The sequence below is a fragment of the Triturus cristatus genome, chromosome 2_2, assembly GCF_964204655.1.
Source record: "Triturus cristatus chromosome 2_2, aTriCri1.1, whole genome shotgun sequence".
Lineage (NCBI taxonomy): Eukaryota > Metazoa > Chordata > Amphibia > Caudata > Salamandridae > Triturus > Triturus cristatus.
In genome coordinates, this window is record NC_140582.1 from 219,676,833 (window position 1) to 219,695,578 (window position 18,746).

An 18,746-nucleotide genomic window follows, 5' to 3' on the forward strand; every position below is an offset into this window, starting at 1 on the left:
GTATAAATTCTCCTTTGGTTGTGAAGAACTCAAACTCTTCTTCCATTCTATAGAGTACATAAGTTGCTTTTCATTTCCGCACTAAGGTTGGTGGACTTTGCTACATCTTCCACATATTTAAGTTAATTATGACAGTTGTGGTTGATGTAAATCTGGTAATGTATACACCACTGCAAATCAGTTGTTCGTAGTCTAGTAGCAGGCACGATGAGGGGGAACTGCTAAACAGTCCATTAAGGAGTAATGCATCCTTGAAGCACATTTTATATACTACGTCAGTTGTTATATATTTGTGGACACCAGTTGACCCACTTAGCAATTGTACCACAAAAAGTGATAAGCAAAAAAGATCAGAAAATAAAGTGAGAACAACTATAACCATAAATACATTGCTTTCCCCCAACATGTAACCCCTATTTGAGACCCTTAACCCTAATCTTACATCTTTCGCTAACATACAAACTGTCCCTTACACTAAAAGCAGTTGCTGCATGATCTTAATCTGTAACATGATTCCATGTGATCCCTTTTTCATGGCCTTTCCCTAACCCACTCAACAGATCTATATCTGTGTACCTAGTGAGTGGGACACAGTTGCACTTTTTAGAAACTCCATCTCAATGAAACTGTGTAATAAATAACCCAGTAGTAGACTTTAAAATCATAATCTTTTGTCCACTTCAGGCTCTCGATGGTCAGAACATCTACAACGCTTGCTGTACTCTGCGTATTGAATTCTCCAAGTTAACCAGCCTTAATGTGAAGTACAACAATGACAAAAGCAGAGATTTCACTCGCCTTGACCTCCCCTCTGGGGATGGACAACCCTCCCTGGAGAGTATGGCTGCTGCTTTCGGTAAGTAAATGTGTGGTCTGCTGTTTCGATCAGGAGTATGACCTTTGTTTATCCTGATGGTTTCTTATCCCAGATGTGACAGCTTTTGTTTTGATTGACATTCATAGAGATACTTCTGTGCCTCCCAGCACTGACCCCTCATCTAAATTACCATTCTCTTGAACACAAATAATTGTGCTTAATTGTGCTTGTTGATTGAGGATTTAAAGTCTAACCAATTTCCACTTTTCATTTTAATACTACGGGAGGAAAACTTGAGTTGTGTTCCTAAAATTGAATATGGTCATCTGAAAAGTAATACAACTTGTATCTTGCTTCATCAATACACTTGATTGCTGCTCTTGACAACAGTTAATCCTTTCTGAATAAACATTGCGTAGAAGCCTGGATAGCATCAAGCTAGTGACATGTTACTTACCTCTCCTGGCTTCATAATTTTGAAAAAAAAAAAGCAGCCGTTTTGCGACTTCAAGAGCATATAGAAAAGATGGAAATTCTTGGGGATGAGCAATCGGGTATCCATCCATAAAGGGGCACGAAATCTGCCTTGACTGATATTCAGTCTTTTGATCTCGACATAGTAATTCTGAAAGCCTGGTTTTCTTGATGTCGTTGGACCTCTACCGAATTTAACTCCATTAAACACCCAAAGCTCAGAGAAACCAGCCGGGCTAGTGAGCTTTACAATGGCTGGATTCATTTGTATCGAACTGGATGGCAAGAGTGGCGGTGGATCAGTATTTTGATGAGACCATGACAGTTACTACCTAGGTCCCTCAGGGATCTTCCCTTCTCTTTAATGTCCATGTACAGACTTTCTATGAATTACTGGTAAAGCTTGTGGTAAACTTCCGTTGTTAAACCAAGTATATACAAGTGGTGCTTTTACTTTCTAATGACTGAGATAGATTGGAAGTGGATAGGTTAGCCAATATTTTTCAACCATGGTTGAATGAGAACCTCCTCACAATCCATGCTGTTAAAACTGAATTTCTGCTGATTTGCACTGATTGCTATTTGAGATATTAAACGTCTTGAATATTGCAGTTTCTCCAGAGGTACCTCTGAGTGCACAATGATGAACAAATGGAAGGCCAAGTGAATCAGATTATCGGTCCACTACAGATCATCTTAAATTTCTTTGGAAAACTAAAAATTTGCTGTCCCAGGAAAATCACATGACCGTTGTAAGAAAAATTATTTCTAAAATTGATTATGCAAATACTTAGTTTTCTGCTATCTTGAAGACTAATCACAAAGATTTGAAGTTCCTCCAAAATGCGGCAGTGAGCTGAATTAGATCTGCCTTGGACCTCAGTTATCTCTAAGGTCTGTTGCAAGTTACATTGGTTATTGGTGTCCTCAACACTCAACTGCGCCGGTAGGTGGCGTAGTTCGTGTTAGCGCCTACATACTCTGTGCTGACGGTGAGGTGCTCAGTACCTATAAAGTTGCCACCCCGGTGTGTTGATGTCCGTTATTTTTTTTTCCGTGCCAGATATCGCTGAGCTATCCCTCAGTCACTTTTGTATTGGCTATATCTGAAAGAAACACGTTAGTTAGATTCCTCACCTTAGAATATCCCCAGGCGTCAGACTGGATCCGGAAGATTTTTCGTCAGCAATACCCCTTGCGCGTCGCTAGGCGTCGTCTGCGGCTCCGCGTCCGTCGTCGGCGTCGTGCGCCGGAATGACGTCGTCGGAGTACTTAGACGCCGCCCTCGCGCGCTGACGTCAGTTCTTTCTTCTTTTTTCCGCGCCAGTAAGCGCAGATCCGGGAGAGCTACCCCTTTAGTCATTTTTTGACTAACTTTTTTGATCCTTTTTGATCTTGTCTCGACTCCGGTGCCGGTAGGATGCCTGGTTTTAAAGCCTGTGCTGACTGCAACCGCTTGATGTCGGTTACGGACCATCACCGCCGGTGCCTTTACTGCTTGGGCCTCGACCACGACGCGGAGTCGTGTTCGGACTGCAAGGCCCTGACCTCGAAGGCTAGACGGGAGCGGTCCCGTAAGCTTCTCGAGATTCGCCACTCTGCTCCGCGCGCCTCTCGAGCCCGGTCCAGGAGGAGGTCCAAGGATCGGTCGCGGAGCCGCAGCCGACGTCACCATCGGTCGCCGAGATCCAAGTCTTCGGGTAAGTCGAAGCATTCCAAGAAGTCCAAGAGGCGACACCGCTCTTCGGACTCCCCTCGCCGGTCGCGCGACTCGGCCGAGGGTCAGGGTGGTTCCACCCCCGCGGCTCCGGCGGAGCCGCAGGCGCCGCGCAAGTCCCCATACCCACCGGTCCCTGGGACTGACGCGACGCCGCCGGAAGTCAGTGCCTTCCTCTCGGCCATGAGGAGCCTGGCTCCGCCGTCGACGCCCGCTGGCGCGCCTTCGGGCCCCGCGGACCCGACTGGGCTGCCTTGCCTGCCGGCGGCTCCGGCCCCGGCGCCGGCTCCGGCCTCGACGCCGCAAGCGCCCGAGGGACCCGTTCCCGAGTCCCCGCCGACGCCGGTCGACCTCGTAACGCCTCCTCTGCCGGCGTCGACACCGATACCACCCCCGACGCCGACTCCGCTCGACGTCAAGCCCCGGTTCAGCCCCACTCCGGGCCCGGCGCCGATACGGCGTCGATGGACGCCGCGTTCGGCGCCGCTGGAGACACATTATGTCTATCGCCTGGCTCCGCTCCTTCCTCCTGTATACCAGGAATCGGATGATGGGGACAACTGGGAGGGATCCGAGGATCCTATGGCCCTTCAGGCTCAAATGTCACAGGACTGGGCAGATGAACTGGGGGAGGCCAGTGGCCTGGATACCTCTCCGGACACTGGATTCGTCTCTCCTCCGACTGTGGCTTCGGAGGAGGGCGCTGCTTTCTCTGTGGTGCTGCGCAAGGCGGCCGCAGCCCTTGGGCTCGAGCTGCCTGCCGTGGCTGTGAGGACTAACGTCCTTACTGAGGTGCTTCAGTCTGCAGCAAGCTCCACTGAGCCTCTGCGGCAATTCAATGAGGCCCTCATTGACGTTCTGCAGGGCACCTGGTCCAAGCCCTCCACAGTTCCTCCTGTGGACAGGAACGTCACCAGGTGCCACCGCCCTGCTCCGGGCGACCCCAGTTTTCTGTCCCAACACCCTACCCCTGAGAGCCTAGTTATCCAGGCCTCTACCTCCCAATCCTCCTTCCCGACCGCCCCGCCGGACCGGGATTCCAAGAGACTGGAACAGTTTGGCAAGAAGCTGTTCTCTTCCCTTAGTTTGGGCCTGCGGTCTTTGAACACCGCCTGTCTCTTGGACCGTTATTCCCACTCTCTGTGGGATGCGGTGGAGGACGTGCTGCCCCTGTGTCCGGAGGAGGTCCAGACACAACTTACCCAGGCTTTGGCCGATGGGAGGGATGCAGCACGACATGCTATCCGATGTGGGCTTGACACTACGGACTCGCTGGGTAGGGCCATTTCTACCATAGTGGCGCTTAGACGTCACGCCTGGCTGCGGTCCACATCATTTTCGGGCGATGTCCAGAGCACTCTCATGGACATGCCCTTTGATGGCACTCGCCTTTTTGGCGAGAAAGCGGACAGTGCGCTGAATCGCTTTAAGGACTCCCGGGCTACGGCCAAGTCCTTGGGCCTCTCGGCCCCGCGGTCGCAAACTTCCGCCTTTCGCCCCTTTCGTGGCCAAGGAAGGGGTGCCTCCTCACGTGCGCCTAGCCACCAGCCGCAGAACCAACCTGCGCGCGGTCGCGGACGTGGTTTCCGCCGAGGCGGTTCTGGAGGACGACGAGGTCAGCCCACATCCACCCCGGCAGCATCCGCCTCAAAGCCTTCCTAGTCCGAGCTTTCAGGCCCATTCCATGCCAGTGGGCGGCAGGGTTCGCCATCACCTGCTCCACTGGCGGTCCATCACATCGGACAGGTGGGTGCTGCAAATCGTCCGAAGGGGCTACTCCCTCCCCTTCGAGACGACCCCTCCAGCCATGCCACCGCAGCACCACCGTATCTCGGGGGATCATTTGAATCTTCTCCACGAGGAAGTTTCGGCCCTCTTGGCCAAGGGGGCCGTCGAGCGCGTTCCGAGCCCAGAAGTAGGTCGTGGTTGTTATTCCCACTACTTTCTGGTTCCCAAGAAGGGCAAAGGGGGCCTACGCCCTATCTTGGACCTCCGGAACGTCAATGCCTTCCTCCGGAAGGAAAGGTTCAAGATGTTAACTTTGGCTCAGGTTCTAGCTGCCCTAGACCCCGGAGACTGGATGGTAGCGTTGGACTTGCAGGACGCATATTTCCACATCCCCGTCCTGCCGGCCCACCGGCATTACCTGTGGTTCACGGTGGGCCAAGAGCACTTTCAGTTTACCGTGCTCCCCTTCGGCCTCACCAGTGCCCCTCGGGTGTTCACGAAAGTGATGGCGGTGGTCGCAGCTCATCTGCGCAGATCAGGGGTTCCAGTCTTCCCCTATCTCGACGACTGGTTGTTGAAGGCGGGCTCGCCCCAGACAGTCGTCTCCCACCTCCAGACTACGGCGGATCTCCTGCATTTTTTTCCATCAACGTGCCGAAGTCACACCTGAGTCCCTCTCAGAAGCTCCTCTTCATCGGAGCGGTTCTCGATTCGGCGCAGTTCCGGGTCCATCCCCCGGAACAGCGGGTCCGGGATATACAGGCCCTGATTCCCATCTTTCGGCCTCTATCCTGGCTTTTGGTCAGGCTAGTGTTGCGGCTTCTGGGGCTGATGGCCTCCTGCATCCTACTAGTGCATCACGCCAGGCGGCGCATGCGGGCTCTGCAGTGGGACCTGAAGTTTCAGTGGGCCCAGCATCACGGCAACCTGTCCGACCATGTCTTGATCTCGGAGGGCACTGCACAGCAGTTGCAGTGGTGGCTCACGGACCGCGATTGGGTGGCCATATGGGAGAGGCGGAGATCAGAGGCCTCTGGTCTCCGGCGGAGTCTCGTCTCCACATCAACCTGTTGGAGTTGAGAGCGATCCGACTTGCACTGAAAGCCTTCCTTCCTTCTGTCAGGGGAAGTGTCGTGCAGGTGTTCACGGACAACACCACCGCCATGTGGTATTGCAACAAACAGGGCGGGGTGGGGTCATGGACCCTTTGTCAGGAGGCTCTGCGCCTCTGGACATGGCTGGAACACCAGGGCGTCACCCTAGTGGTTCAACATCTGGCGGGCTCTCTGAACGCCAGAGCAGACAAACTCAGCCGCCGGTGCATGATGGATCACGAATGGCGTCTGAACTCCAAGTGGCGCAAGGTCTCTTTCAGCAGTGGGGAGAGCCTTGGTTAGATCTATTCGCCACCGAAGAGAACGCGCAATGTCAGCAGCAGTTCTGCGCGTTGGAATTTCCAAGGCGGCACTCGCTCGGCGACGCTTTTCGTCACGAGTGGAGTTGCGGTCTGTTGTGCGCCTTTCCGCCTATACCACTTCTGCCCAGAGTGCTGAAGAAGATCAGGCACGACCGGGCCCAAGTCATCTTGGTGGCTCCGGATTGGGCACGAAGGTACTGGTATCCCGAGCTACTCAGTATGTTGACCGATCCTCCGATACGTCTGCCCCTTCGGGAGGATCTTCTGTCGCAGCAGCAGGGGACGGTCCTCCACCCGAACCTGTCCAGCCTCCACCTCCATGCGTGGAGATTGAGCGGCGGCAGTTGATGCCATTTGACTTGCCTCCTGAAGTCTGTGATATCATTCTGGCAGCCAGGCGTCCCTCCACAAAGACGGTATACGCCTGCCGGTGGAACAAATTTGTGGCATGGTGCACAGCAAAGGCTGTGGATCCCCTTTCCGCCCCTCTTTCTGAGGTTCTACTGTTTCTTCTTTCCTTGGCCCGGCAGGGCTCTGCCCTGGGAACCCTGAAAGGTTATCTTGCTGCCATCTCTGCCTTCTTGCGGCTTCCTGATCAGCCTTCTCTTTTCAAGTCCCCTGTAGTTACACGCTTTCTAAAGGGCATTACTCACACGTTCCCTCCTGTCCCTTTTGTAATGCCTCAGTGGGACTTGAATCTTGTTCTCACATTTCTAATGTGCGCTCCCTTTGAGCCTCTTCATAATTGTCCTCTTCGTCTGCTGACGCTTAAGACTGCTTTTCTGGTAGCCATCACCTCGGCTAGACGGGTGAGTGAGCTCCAGGCTTTATCTTCAAAGCCTCCTTTTCTCTCTGTTCATCCGGACAAGGTTGTCCTTCGGCCTCGTCCCTCCTTTCTACCGAAAGTGGTGACTCCATTTCATCTTGGGCAGTCTGTCACCTTGCCCACCTTCTTTCCGCCTCCGCATCCTTCCAAAGAGGAAGAGAGGCTCCACCGTCTGGACCCAAAACGTGCGCTCTCCTTTTATTTGGACCGCACAAAGCAGTTCCGGGTGGACGACAGCTGTGCACAAACGGACCATCTCTCGGTGGGTCGTTTTGTGCATCAAAATTTGTTACTCCTTGGCAAAAAAGGACCCTCCTGTTGGGCTGCGCGCCCACTCCACTCGGGCCACAGCGGCTACTACTGCTTTGGGACGGGGTGTCCCTTTGCAGGACATCTGTCAGGCGGCGACGTGGGCTTCGCTACACACGTTTGCCAGGCATTATTGCCTTGACAGCCAAATCCGGAGGGATGGCTTCTTTGGCCGTTCTGTCCTCCAGGACTTTCTGGTGTGATCTTGGTTCGCAGACCCACCACCGGGGTTGGTATTGCTTGGGTATCTATTCTAAGGTGAGGAATCTAACTAACGTGTTTCTTTCAGATGAACAAGTTACTTACCTTCGGTAACGATGTATCTGTAAGAAACATTAGTTAGATTCCTCACCGACCCACCCATCCTCCCCGTTCTGCGAACTGACATCTAGGGTTAAGGTTATCCTTTTCAGGCCCCTAGATTTTATTTTTGGCACCAGTGTCGGTCTTTGCATGGCTCTGCGTTCCTGGCGCGGAAAGCTATGTACAAGAACTGACGTCAGCACGCGAGGGCGGCGTCTAAGTACTCCGTCATTCCGGCGCATGACGCCGACGACAGACGCGGAGCCGCAGACGACGCCTAGCAACGCGCAAGGGGTATTGCTGACGAAAAATCTTCCAGATCCAGTCTGACGCCTGGGGATATTCTAAGGTGAGGAATCTAACTAACTAATGTTTCTTACAGATACATCGTTACCGAAGGTAAGTAACTTGTTCTTTTTTTTTTACGTGTTGAACTTTTTTGAGAAGTTTTCTCCTGCTGTGAAGATATGTCACCCAAGAAACAAGCTGGTTTGTGACAGACCCCCCCCCCCCCCAACTTGGTGTGTTTGTGGTGCTTGGATCGGGACCAAGACTCCAAGGCCTGCGAGTACTGCAGCGCAGTGCATCCCAGTGCGGTGAGGGAGTGCTCCCTCAAGTCCCTCGCCCTGACGGTAGTTGACTCTGACACTTGAGGTCCTGATTGCTCGGACGTCCCGGGACTGCTCAAGGGGCCCTTTTCAACGATGGTCACCTCAGAATTGTAGAAAGTCTGGTAAGTCCTTCCGCCGTAGGAAGTCGTAGAGGTCTTTGACTTCGCCCCGTCCATCAAAGTCTTCTGATGAGATGGGGGGGGGAACCGTCAGAGGGACCTCAATACGGCTCTTCTCCATGCTTCCCCATTTTGCCGGAGCGTGGTTTGATAGGCCTGGAGAGCGAGACGAATGGGAGGAGTCTATGGATCCTTTTGGTTGCCAGCTTCCAGAAGAGGAACAGGACAACTGGAATGAGGTACTGGCAGAGCCCAGTGGGTTAGACACATCTCCGGACATTGGCCTAGTCTCTCCTCCTACCGTGGCTATGGAGGAGGAGCCTCTTTTGCAATGCTGATGCGTAGGGCAGCTGAGGTCTTGGACCTTCAGTTGCCCACAGTGGCAGTCAAGACAAACATTTTGACGGAGGTGCTTCAGCGGGGAGTCTCCCCTTCAGATTCCCTGCTCCCCTTCAGATTCCCTGCTCCCCTTCAGATTCCCTGCTCCCCTTCAGATTCCCTGCTCCCCTTCAGATTCCCTGCTCCCCTTCAGATTCCCTGCTCCCCTTCAGATTCCCTGCTCCCCTTCAGATTCCCTGCTCCCCTTCAGATTCCCTGCTCCCCTTCAGATTCCCTGCTCCCCTTCAGATTCCCTGCTCCCCTTCAGATTCCCTGCTCCCCTTCAGATTCCCTGCTCCCCTTCAGATTCCCTGCTCCCCTTCAGATTCCCTGCTCCCCTTCAGATTCCCTGCTCCCCTTCAGATTCCCTGCTCCCCTTCAGATTCCCTGCTCCCCTTCAGATTCCCTGCTCCCCTTCAGATTCCCTGCTCCCCTTCAGATTCCCTGCTCCCCTTCAGATTCCCTGCTCCCCTTCAGATTCCCTGCTCCCCTTCAGATTCCCTGCTCCCCTTCAGATTCCCTGCTCCCCTTCAGATTCCCTGCTCCCCTTCAGATTCCCTGCTCCCCTTCAGATTCCCTGCTCCCCTTCAATGAAGCCATAACAGACCTCCTACTTTGGGCCTGGTCCAAGTCCTGCACATGGGCTGCTGTGTATAGGATGCTACCTGCCGCCATCGCCCAGCTCCTGACGACCTCAGTTTCCTTACCCAGCACCCTACCCCTGTGATCTCGGTGGTCCAAGCCTCCACGTCCAAAATTTATCCTGGTGCGTTCCTTACCACTGCACCATATAGAGAATATAACCTGCTGGTTAACTTTGTCAAGAAAATGTTATTTTCCACCAACCTATCACTGCAGTTGATGAACACTGCATGCCTATCGGGCCGTTATTCCCATACGATATGGGACTCGATTGTGCAAGTGCTGCCTATGGTCTTGGAGGATGCCCAAGCCATACTTACCCAGGCTATTGCTGATGGGTGAAATGCAGAAAAGTGCACCATATGTTGTGGGCTCGATACGACTGACTTACTGGGCAGAGCAATTTTATCGTTGGTGGTCTTGCGGCACCACACTTTGCTGAGAATGACTGACTTTCCACAGGGTGTCCAGGCTTCCCTCTCTGGTATGCCCAGACATTGGTCTTGGGCTCACTGTGCCACTGGAACCAAGCTATACCTGTCTGAAGAGCCCTAACTTGGGCGAAATCAGTCCTAGGTTGCTTGTGCTCTGGGTCATGGAGGACCTGGCTTGGCAGTTCGAGCCGTACTATTCCCATAAGGAGTAGGGTTAAGACTGATTTGCAAATGGCTGTGTCCAAACTGAGATGGCATGGTGGCCAAAAAAAACAATGAATTGGGATAGCGATTGCCAGGGGCTGAGATTAATTCACCTCCAGCCCGTATTGATTTCCTTCAGACTAGAGCTGGAGGAGGTATTAAGGTTACCTGGGGTTGGGAAACTACCCTTGTTTACCTATGTTAGGGACACACTGCATCGCATTGGAAAAATGAATTTGTGGAGTGATCCCATTGTGTCTTGTTCAGCAACATCTAGGAATGAACTTGTCAGGAGCTATAGGGGGCACAACCTCGCTCTCCTTCATGGAATCACAGCACTAGGCACTATGACAGTAACTTTCATTGGGGTAAAAAACAAATATAGCCTTGTGCCCTTCTTAGCCGAAATTCAGCCAACCTTAGCTAGCAAAACTCTGTCCAATTTAGGTATGGGTCACTTCCTTTACGTACATTCACCAATAAATGGACAGGCACCCCCTATCTCTAGGGTGTCCAGCCTGTGATGAAGCTGAAGAATGAGAACTGCATGCATATTTTTTTTCAGCCCAGCCTACAAAAAGTGTAGATCAAAATGGTTGATCCAATTGTGTGGAAACATGGGGACCCCGCATTGTGTAGTAACAATCTGAAAGAAACACGTTAGTTAGATTCCTCACCTTAGAATATCCCCAGGCGTCAGACTGGATCCGGAAGATTTTTCGTCAGCAATACCCCTTGCGCGTCGCTAGGCGTCGTCTGCGGCTCCGCGTCCGTCGTCGGCGTCGTGCGCCGGGATGACGTCGTCGGAGTACTTAGACGCCGCCCTCGCGCGCTGACGTCAGTTCTTCTTTTTTCCGCGCCAGTAAGCGCAGATCCGGGAGAGCTACCCCTTTTAGTCTTTTTTGACTAAATCTTTTTTGATCACTTTTGATCCTTGTCTCTCGACATCTGGTGCCGGTAGGATGCCTGGGTTCAAGGCTTGCGAGGATTGCCATCGACTGATGTCGGTGACCGACCACCACCGCCGGTGCCTCTACTGTTTAGGCCCCGACCACGACGCGGAGTCGTGTTCCGATTGCCAGGCCCTGACTTCGAAGGCTCGGCGGGAGCGGTCCCGCAAGCTTCTCGAGCTTCGCCACTCGGCTCCGCGTCGTGCGCGATCCCGGTCCAGGAGGAGGTCCAAGGATCGCTCGCGGAGCCCTAGCCGACGCCACCATCGATCGTCGGGCTCCAAGTCGTCGGGTAAGTCCAAACGCTCTAAGAAGTCCAAGCGGCGACATTGCTCTTCGGACTCCCCTCGCCGGTCGCGCGACTCGGCCGAGGGTCCCAGTGGTTCCACCCCCGCGGCTCCGGCGGAGCCGCAGGCGCCGCGCCCGTCCCCATACCCTCCGGTCCCTGGGACTAACGCGACGCCGGCGGAGGTCAGTGCCTTCCTCTCGGCCATGAGGAGCCTGGCCCCGCCGTCGACGCCCGCTGGCGCGCCTTCGGGCCCCGCGGGCTCGACTGGGCGACCCTGCCTGCCGGCGGCTTCGGCCCCGGCGCCGTCGACGACTCCGGTCTCGACGCTGCAGGTCCCCGCGGGGCCCATGCCTGGGCCCCCGTCGACGCCGGTTGACCTAACCACTCCTCCACCGGCGCCGGCGCCGGAACCACTGACGCCGTCCCCGGCGCCGCCGGCGCAGACGCCTACACCTCCGGTGCCGCCGACGCCGCCGCCGTTGCTGCCGACGCCGGACGGCGTCCAGCCCCAGTTTAGCCCTATTCCGGACCCGACGCCGCAACGGCGTCGACCGACGCCGCGTCCGGCGCCGCTTGAGACCCTTCATCTCTACAGTCCGGCTCCGATCATTCCTCCTGTTTATCAGGAATCGGACGACGGGGGCGACTGGGAGGGGTTTGAGGACCCTCTGGCTGTTCAGTCGCAGCTTTCACAGGACTGGGCAGATGAACTGGGGGAGGCCAGTGGTCTTGATACATCACCAGACACTGGATTCACTTCTCCTCCGACTGTGGCTTCGGAGGAGGGTGCAGCATTTTCTGTGGTGCTGCGCAAGGCGGCCGCAGCCCTTGGGCTCGAGCTGCCTGCCGTGGCTGTGAGGACTAACATCCTCACTGAGGTGCTTCAAACCGCAGCAAGCTCCACTGAGCCTCTGCTGCCGTTCAATGAGGCCCTCACTGACGTTCTGCAGGGCACCTGGTCCAAGCCCTCCACAGTTCCTCCTGTGGATAGGAACGTCGCCAGGCGCCACCGCCCTGCTCCGGGCGACCCCAGTTTCCTGTCCCAACACCCCACCCCCGAGAGTCTGGTTATCCAGGCCTCTACCTCCCAATCCTCCTTCCCGACCGCTCCGCCGGACCGGGATTCCAAGAGACTCGAGCAGTTTGGCAAGAAACTGTTCTCGTCCCTTAGTTTGGGCCTGCGGTCTTTAAACACCGCCTGTCTCTTGGACCGTTATTCCCATTCTCTGTGGGATACGGTGGAGGACGTGCTGCCCCTGTGTCCGGAGGAGGTCCGGACACGTCTTAACCAGGCTTTGGCCGATGGGAGGGATGCAGCACGGCACGCCATATGATGTGGGCTTGACACCACGGATTCGCTGGGCCGGGCGATTTCCACCACGGTGGCACTCCGTCGCCACGCCTGGATGCGGTCCACGTCATTTTCCGGGGATGTCCAGAACACCCTCATGGACATGCCCTTTGATGGCCCTCGCCTGTTTGGTGAGAAGGCGGACAGTGCGCTGAACCGCTTTAAGGACTCCCGGGCTACGGCCAAGTCCTTGGGCCTCTCGGCTCCGCGGGCGCACACCTCCGCTTTTCGCCCCTTTCGTGGCCAAGGAAGGGGCGCCTCCTCACGTCTGCCCAGCCACCAGCCGCAGAACCATCCTGCGCGCGGACGTGGTTTCCGCCGTGGCGGATCTGGAGGACGACGTGGTCAGCCCACATCCACCCCGGCAGCATCCGCCTCAAAGCCTTCCTAGTCCGAGCTTTCAGGCCCATTCCACGCCAGTGGGCGGCAGAGTTCGCCATCACCTGCTCCACTGGCGGTCCATTACATCGGGCAGGTGGGTGCTGCAAATCGTCCGAAGGGGTTACTCCCTCCCCTTCGAGACGACGCCTCCAGCCATGCCACCGCAGCTCCACCGTATCTCGGGGGATCATTTGAATCTTCTCCGCGAGGAAGTTTCGGCCCTCTTGGCCAAGGGGGCCGTCGAGCGCGTTCCGAGTCCAGAAGTAGGTCATGGGTCATGGTTGCTATTCCCACTACTTTCTGGTTCCCAAGAAGGGCAAAGGGGGCCTACGCCCTATCTTGGACCTCCGGAACGTCAATGCCTTCCTCCGGAAGGAAAGGTTCAAGATGTTAACTTTGGCTCAGGTTCTAGCTGCCCTAGACCCCGGAGACTGGATGGTAGCGTTGGACTTGCAGGACGCATATTTCCATATCCCCGTCCTGCCGGCCCACCGGCGTTACCTGCGGTTCACGGTGGGCCACGAGCATTTTCAGTTTACCGTGCTCCCCTTCGGCCTCACCAGTGCCCCTCGGGTGTTCACGAAAGTGATGGCGGTGGTCGCAGCTCATCTGCGCAGATCAGGGGTTCCAGTCTTCCCCTATCTCGACGACTGGTTGTTGAAGGCGGGCTCGCCCCAGGCAGTCGTCTCCCACCTCCAGACTACGGCGGATCTCCTGCATTTGCTGGGATTTTCCATCAACGTGCCAAAGTCACACCTGAGTCCCTCTCAACAGCTCCTCTTCATCGGAGCAGTTCTCGATTCGGCGCACTTCCGGGTCTATCCACCGGAACAGCGGGTCCGGGATATACAGGCCCTGATTCCCATCTTTCGGCCTCTATCCTGGGTTTCGGTCAGGCTAGTGTTGCGGCTTCTGGGGCTGATGGCCTCCTGCATCCTACTAGTGCATCACGCCAGGCGGCGCATGCGGGCTCTGCAGTGGGACCTGAAGTTTCAGTGGGCCCAGCATCACGGCAACCTGTCCGACCGTGTCTTGATCTCGGAGGGCACTGCACAACAGTTGTAGTGGTGGCTCACGGACCGCGATTGGGTCATGGGCAGGAGCCTCTCCCTTCCCCAACCGGAGCATGTCGTAGTGACGGATGCGTCCCTCCTGGGCTGGGGTGGCCATATGGGAGAGGCGGAGATCAGAGGCCTCTGGTCTCCGGCGGAGTCTCGTCTCCACATCAACCTGTTGGAGTTGAGAGCGATCCGACTTGCACTGAAAGCCTTCCTTCCCTCTGTCAGGGGCGGTGTCGTGCAGGTGTTCACGGACATCACCACCGCCATGTGGTATTGCAACAAACAGGGCGGGGTGGGGTCGTGGACCCTTTGTCAGGAGGCTCTGCGCCTCTGGATGTGGCTGGAACACCAGGGCGTCACCCTAGTGGTTCAACATCTGGCGGGCTCTCTGAACGCCAGAGCGGACGAACTCAGCCGCCGGTGCATGATGGATCACGAATGGCGTCTGAACTCCGAAGTGGCGCAAGGTCTCTTTCAGCAGTGGGGAGAGCCTTGGTTAGATCTATTCGCCACCGAAGAGAACGCGCAATGTCAGCAGTTCTGCGCGTTGGAATTTCCAAGGCGGCACTCGCTCGGCGACGCTTTTCGTCACGAGTGGAGTTGCGGTCTGTTGTACGCCTTTCCGCCTATACCACTTCTGCCCAGAGTGCTGAAGAAGATCAGGCACGACCGGGCCCAAGTCATCTTGGTGGCTCCGGATTGGGCACGAAGATACTGGTATCCCGAGCTACTCAGTATGTTGACCGATCCCCCGATACGTCTGCCCCTTCGGGAGGATCTTCTGTCGCAGCAGCAGGGGACGGTCCTCCACCCGAACCTGTCCAGCCTCCACCTCCATGCGTGGAGATTGAGCGGCGGCAGTTGATGCCATTTGACTTGCCTCCTGAAGTCTGTGATATCATTCTGGCAGCCAGGCGTCCGTCCACAAAGACGGTATACGCCTGCCGGTGGAACAAATTTGTGGCATGGTGCACAGCAAAGGCTGTGGATCCCCTTTCCGCCCCTCTTTCTGAGGTTCTTCTCTTTCTTCTTTCTCTGGCCCGGCAGGGCTCTGCCCTGGGCACCCTGAAAGGTTATCTTGCTGCCATCTCCGCCTTCTTGCGGCTTCCTGATCAGCCTTCTCTTTTCAAGTCCCCTGTGGTTACACGCTTTCTGAAAGGCATTACTCACACGTTCCCTCCTGTCCCTTTTGTAATGCCTCAGTGGGACTTGAATCTGGTCTTGACATTCCTGATGTGCGCTCCCTTCGAGCCTCTTCACATTTGTCCTCTTCGTCCTCTGACTCTTAAGACTGCTTTTCTGGTAGCCATCACCTCGGCTAGACGGGTGAGTGAGCTCCAGGCTTTATCTTCAAAGCCTCCTTTTCTGTCTGTTCATACGGACAAGGTTGTCCTTCGGCCTCGTCCCTCCTTTCTTCCGAAAGTGGTGTCTCCATTTCATCTTGGGCAGTCTGTCACCTTGCCCACCTTCTTTCCGCCTCCGCATCCTTCCAAAGAGGAAGAGAGGCTCCACCGTCTGGACCCAAAACGTGCGCTCTCCTTTTATCTGGACCGCACTAAACAGTTCCGGGTGGACGACCAGCTTTTTGTTGGGTACGTGGGCGCTAAGAAGGGGAAAGCTGTGCACAAACGGACCATCTCTCGGTGGGTCGTCTTGTGTATCAAAATTTGCTATTCTTTGGCAAAAAAGGACCATCCTGTTGGGCTGCGCGCCCATTCTACTCGGGCCACAGCGGCTACTACTGCTTTGGGACGGGGAGTCCCTTTGCAGGACATCTGTCAGGCGGCGACGTGGGCTTCGTTACACACGTTTGCCAGGCATTATTGCCTTGACAGCCAAGTCCGGAGGGATGGCTTCTTTGGCCGTTCTGTCCTCCAGGACTTTCTGGTGTGATCTTGGTTCGCAGACCCACCACCGGGGACGGTATTGCTTGGGTATCTATTCTAAGGTGAGGAATCTAACTAACGTGTTTCTTTCAGATGAACAAGTTACTTACCTTCGGTAACGATGTATCTGTAAGAAACATTAGTTAGTTAGATTCCTCACCGACCCACCCATCCTCCCCGTTCTGCGAACTGACATCTAGGGTTAAGGTTGTCCTTTTCAGGCCCCTAGATTTCATTTTTGGCACCAGTGTCGGTCTTTGCATGGCTCTGCGTTCCTGGCGCGGAAAGCTATGTACAAGAACTGACGTCAGCGCGCGAGGGCGGCGTCTAAGTACTCCGACGACGTCATCCCGGCGCACGACGCCGACGACGGACGCGGAGCCGCAGACGACGCCTAGCGACGCGCAAGGGGTATTGCTGACGAACAATCTTCCGGATCCAGTCTGACGCCTGGGGATATTCTAAGGTGAGGAATCTAACTAACTAATGTTTCTTACAGATACATCGTTACCGAAGGTAAGTAACTTGTTCTTTAGGCTCCTGAAATATGACAACCAACAACCTATCGTGTTGGCTTTTTCAAGATTTCTGTTTTCAGTGTGGTGTATACGCAAGCAGTTCTTATGATCCTACTACCCATGTCCAAGTAAAATTGTACCTATAGAAAGGCCCAGGTCAGCTTGCTGGATATGGCCCATTTTTAAATGGCACCAATGTCCTTTACCTGTTAGGAATTTTTGACAGGGGGTGGAGAACACTTGGGCTTCTACTGCTATTTGCATTTGCACTTTAGGAGATTTGCTGCTAATCGTCTAAAGACTTGTGTTTATCTTGAACATTTTATCCAAGGCGACTTTTTTAGCTTGGAAAAATTAAAGTATCTAATTTTAGATTTTTATATTTATGTATTTTGTGCTTTTATGGCTATCGCTGAAAAAAAGATGATGATGATTAATTCAAGCATACTATCCATCAGTCTCTAATGTTGTTCTGGCAACCAGGCATCCCTCCATCAAGTCTGTATACGCATGCCGTTGGAATAAGTTTGTCTCATGGTGTACATCCCACAACATTGATCACCTTTTTGCACATTTATCTTAGGTTTTCTTATTTGCTTTATCTTTGGCCCAGCAGGGCTCTGCTCTGGGTACAGTTAAAGGAATTTTTGTGGTTTCCAGACCAACCTTCACTCTGTCGCCTGGTGTGGCTCAGTTCTTTAAATTCCTACTGTGGAGCAGATTAATTAATAACCTGCTGGTTCAGGGATCACCACTTCGCCACGGGTTCTTATCAAGTAAGGAGGAATGGACAGGAGAGCAAAGTCAAACCATGGATAGTTTATTCAATCATAATTTCAAGTCTTTGTGATAAGAGGCAGGTGCTAAAAACACAGGGGGAAGTAAGAAAGACACAAAACAGATGCCAGACCAACCAATTGGCAAATGATACTATCCCTTGTTTCCACAGATAAAGTAGGTATTATGTGAGGACAAAAAACTGTTATTTTCTCCAGTAATGTTTAGTACTGTTGTACAATCACTTTTTCCCACAGGGATATGGCCAATACTGCTCACACAAAGTTCTGCTCGGGCTCTGGTTACAGTGATAATAGGAGGTCCATTACCCTTGGCTGTTCGGGTGTTGGGGAAAACATATCTGGTGGAGGAATTCCCTCTGCGATATTCCTCCATTTCCCATACAGTTCCTCTGGCTTGGGGATCTATTTCTTTATCGGGGTAACACACTCTGTTCAGTTTTGCATTGAGTCCTCCTACATCATAGTCAGTAATGTTAGCAATATCAGAGGCTCACAACAGTGCAAACCAGGCTCTGCAGGAGCCATTAAGTGAAAATGGCAAGGGAATGAAAGGCGTTCCTCCCTTTTTCTGGTGAGCTGGCATCATTCTGCACACCCACCAGTTGGTAGTGTTCGTAGCGTTGTGAGTATGATGCAACATCTGTATGAAAGTGTTGTTGAGGTAGGACATGCGGTGCTTTTGTTCGTGATAGGGAAGGGTATAGTACACGTGTTATGTGGGGACAGGAGTAGTAGCAGGCAATAGGGTTCAAGCCGGAATCACTTTCTCCATTGTCCAAAAAACTGCTGCCAAGATTATCAAGAGTATGATCAAAGTCAACATACACAGAGTCTTGTCATTGTTTTGCAACTGCAACTTGGATCCCAGTCTCTGCAGGTCTCCTTCTCGGTATCAATTAACCTCAGGTCGGAGAGAGATCCAGGCAACACTGAACACGTATCACAACCCCCTCTGAACCTAGTTCAGCCGATTCTGTGATCCCACCGTGTCACAGCCGAACCGTTCCACTAATTGAAATCGGCCCTCCGGTATCTCCATCTGCTCCTTCCCTTCCTTGGTCGTAAATCGTACCTTGATGCCGACGGCACAGTTTGATTTGGGAACAGGGTGTCTTCGTTCAGAGGAGCAACGCCTTTCTGAGTCTGCAAGATGTCCTTTAGATTACTTCTGCTTTCTGGCTGGAGAACAGTTGCTGCAATTCGTTTGCAGTGGGATCCATGTATCCAGTGACGTCTGTTGGTGACACGGACAGCAGTTCGAGTTGCCAGCAGCACTTGCTTGATGATCTTCCAACGAGGTTCCAGATTCTTAGAACGCTGGAAGTTCTTGAGGAGCACGAAATCACCGGGTTGGAGACCATGAAACGAACCCTCTGATTTGTCTGGAATAGCTTCAAGCACCTGCTGATGAATCAAAAAAATTTCAGTCGAGTTTCTAAGATAGTCACTCAAAACAGGGTACTGTATTTCTTTAATCAAATTTGGTCTTGGGGGTCCTCATACATTCATAGGTCTACCAAAGATTATCTCG

The 18,746-nt window shown here is 53.8% G+C and overlaps 1 protein-coding gene across 5 annotated transcripts in view; it reads left to right on the top strand.

Moving 5' to 3' along the window:
• PTBP3 (polypyrimidine tract binding protein 3) overlaps nucleotides 1–18,746 on the top strand; it is a 683,480-nt gene that overhangs the window by 478,620 nt on the left and 186,114 nt on the right. For all 5 annotated transcript variants that reach the window (XM_085641272.1, XM_085641268.1, XM_085641270.1 and 2 more), the window contains one exon: nucleotides 685–856. In XM_085641272.1, coding sequence (XP_085497398.1) covers nucleotides 685–856 — 172 coding nt within the window. The remainder of the gene's footprint in view (nucleotides 1–684; nucleotides 857–18,746) is intronic.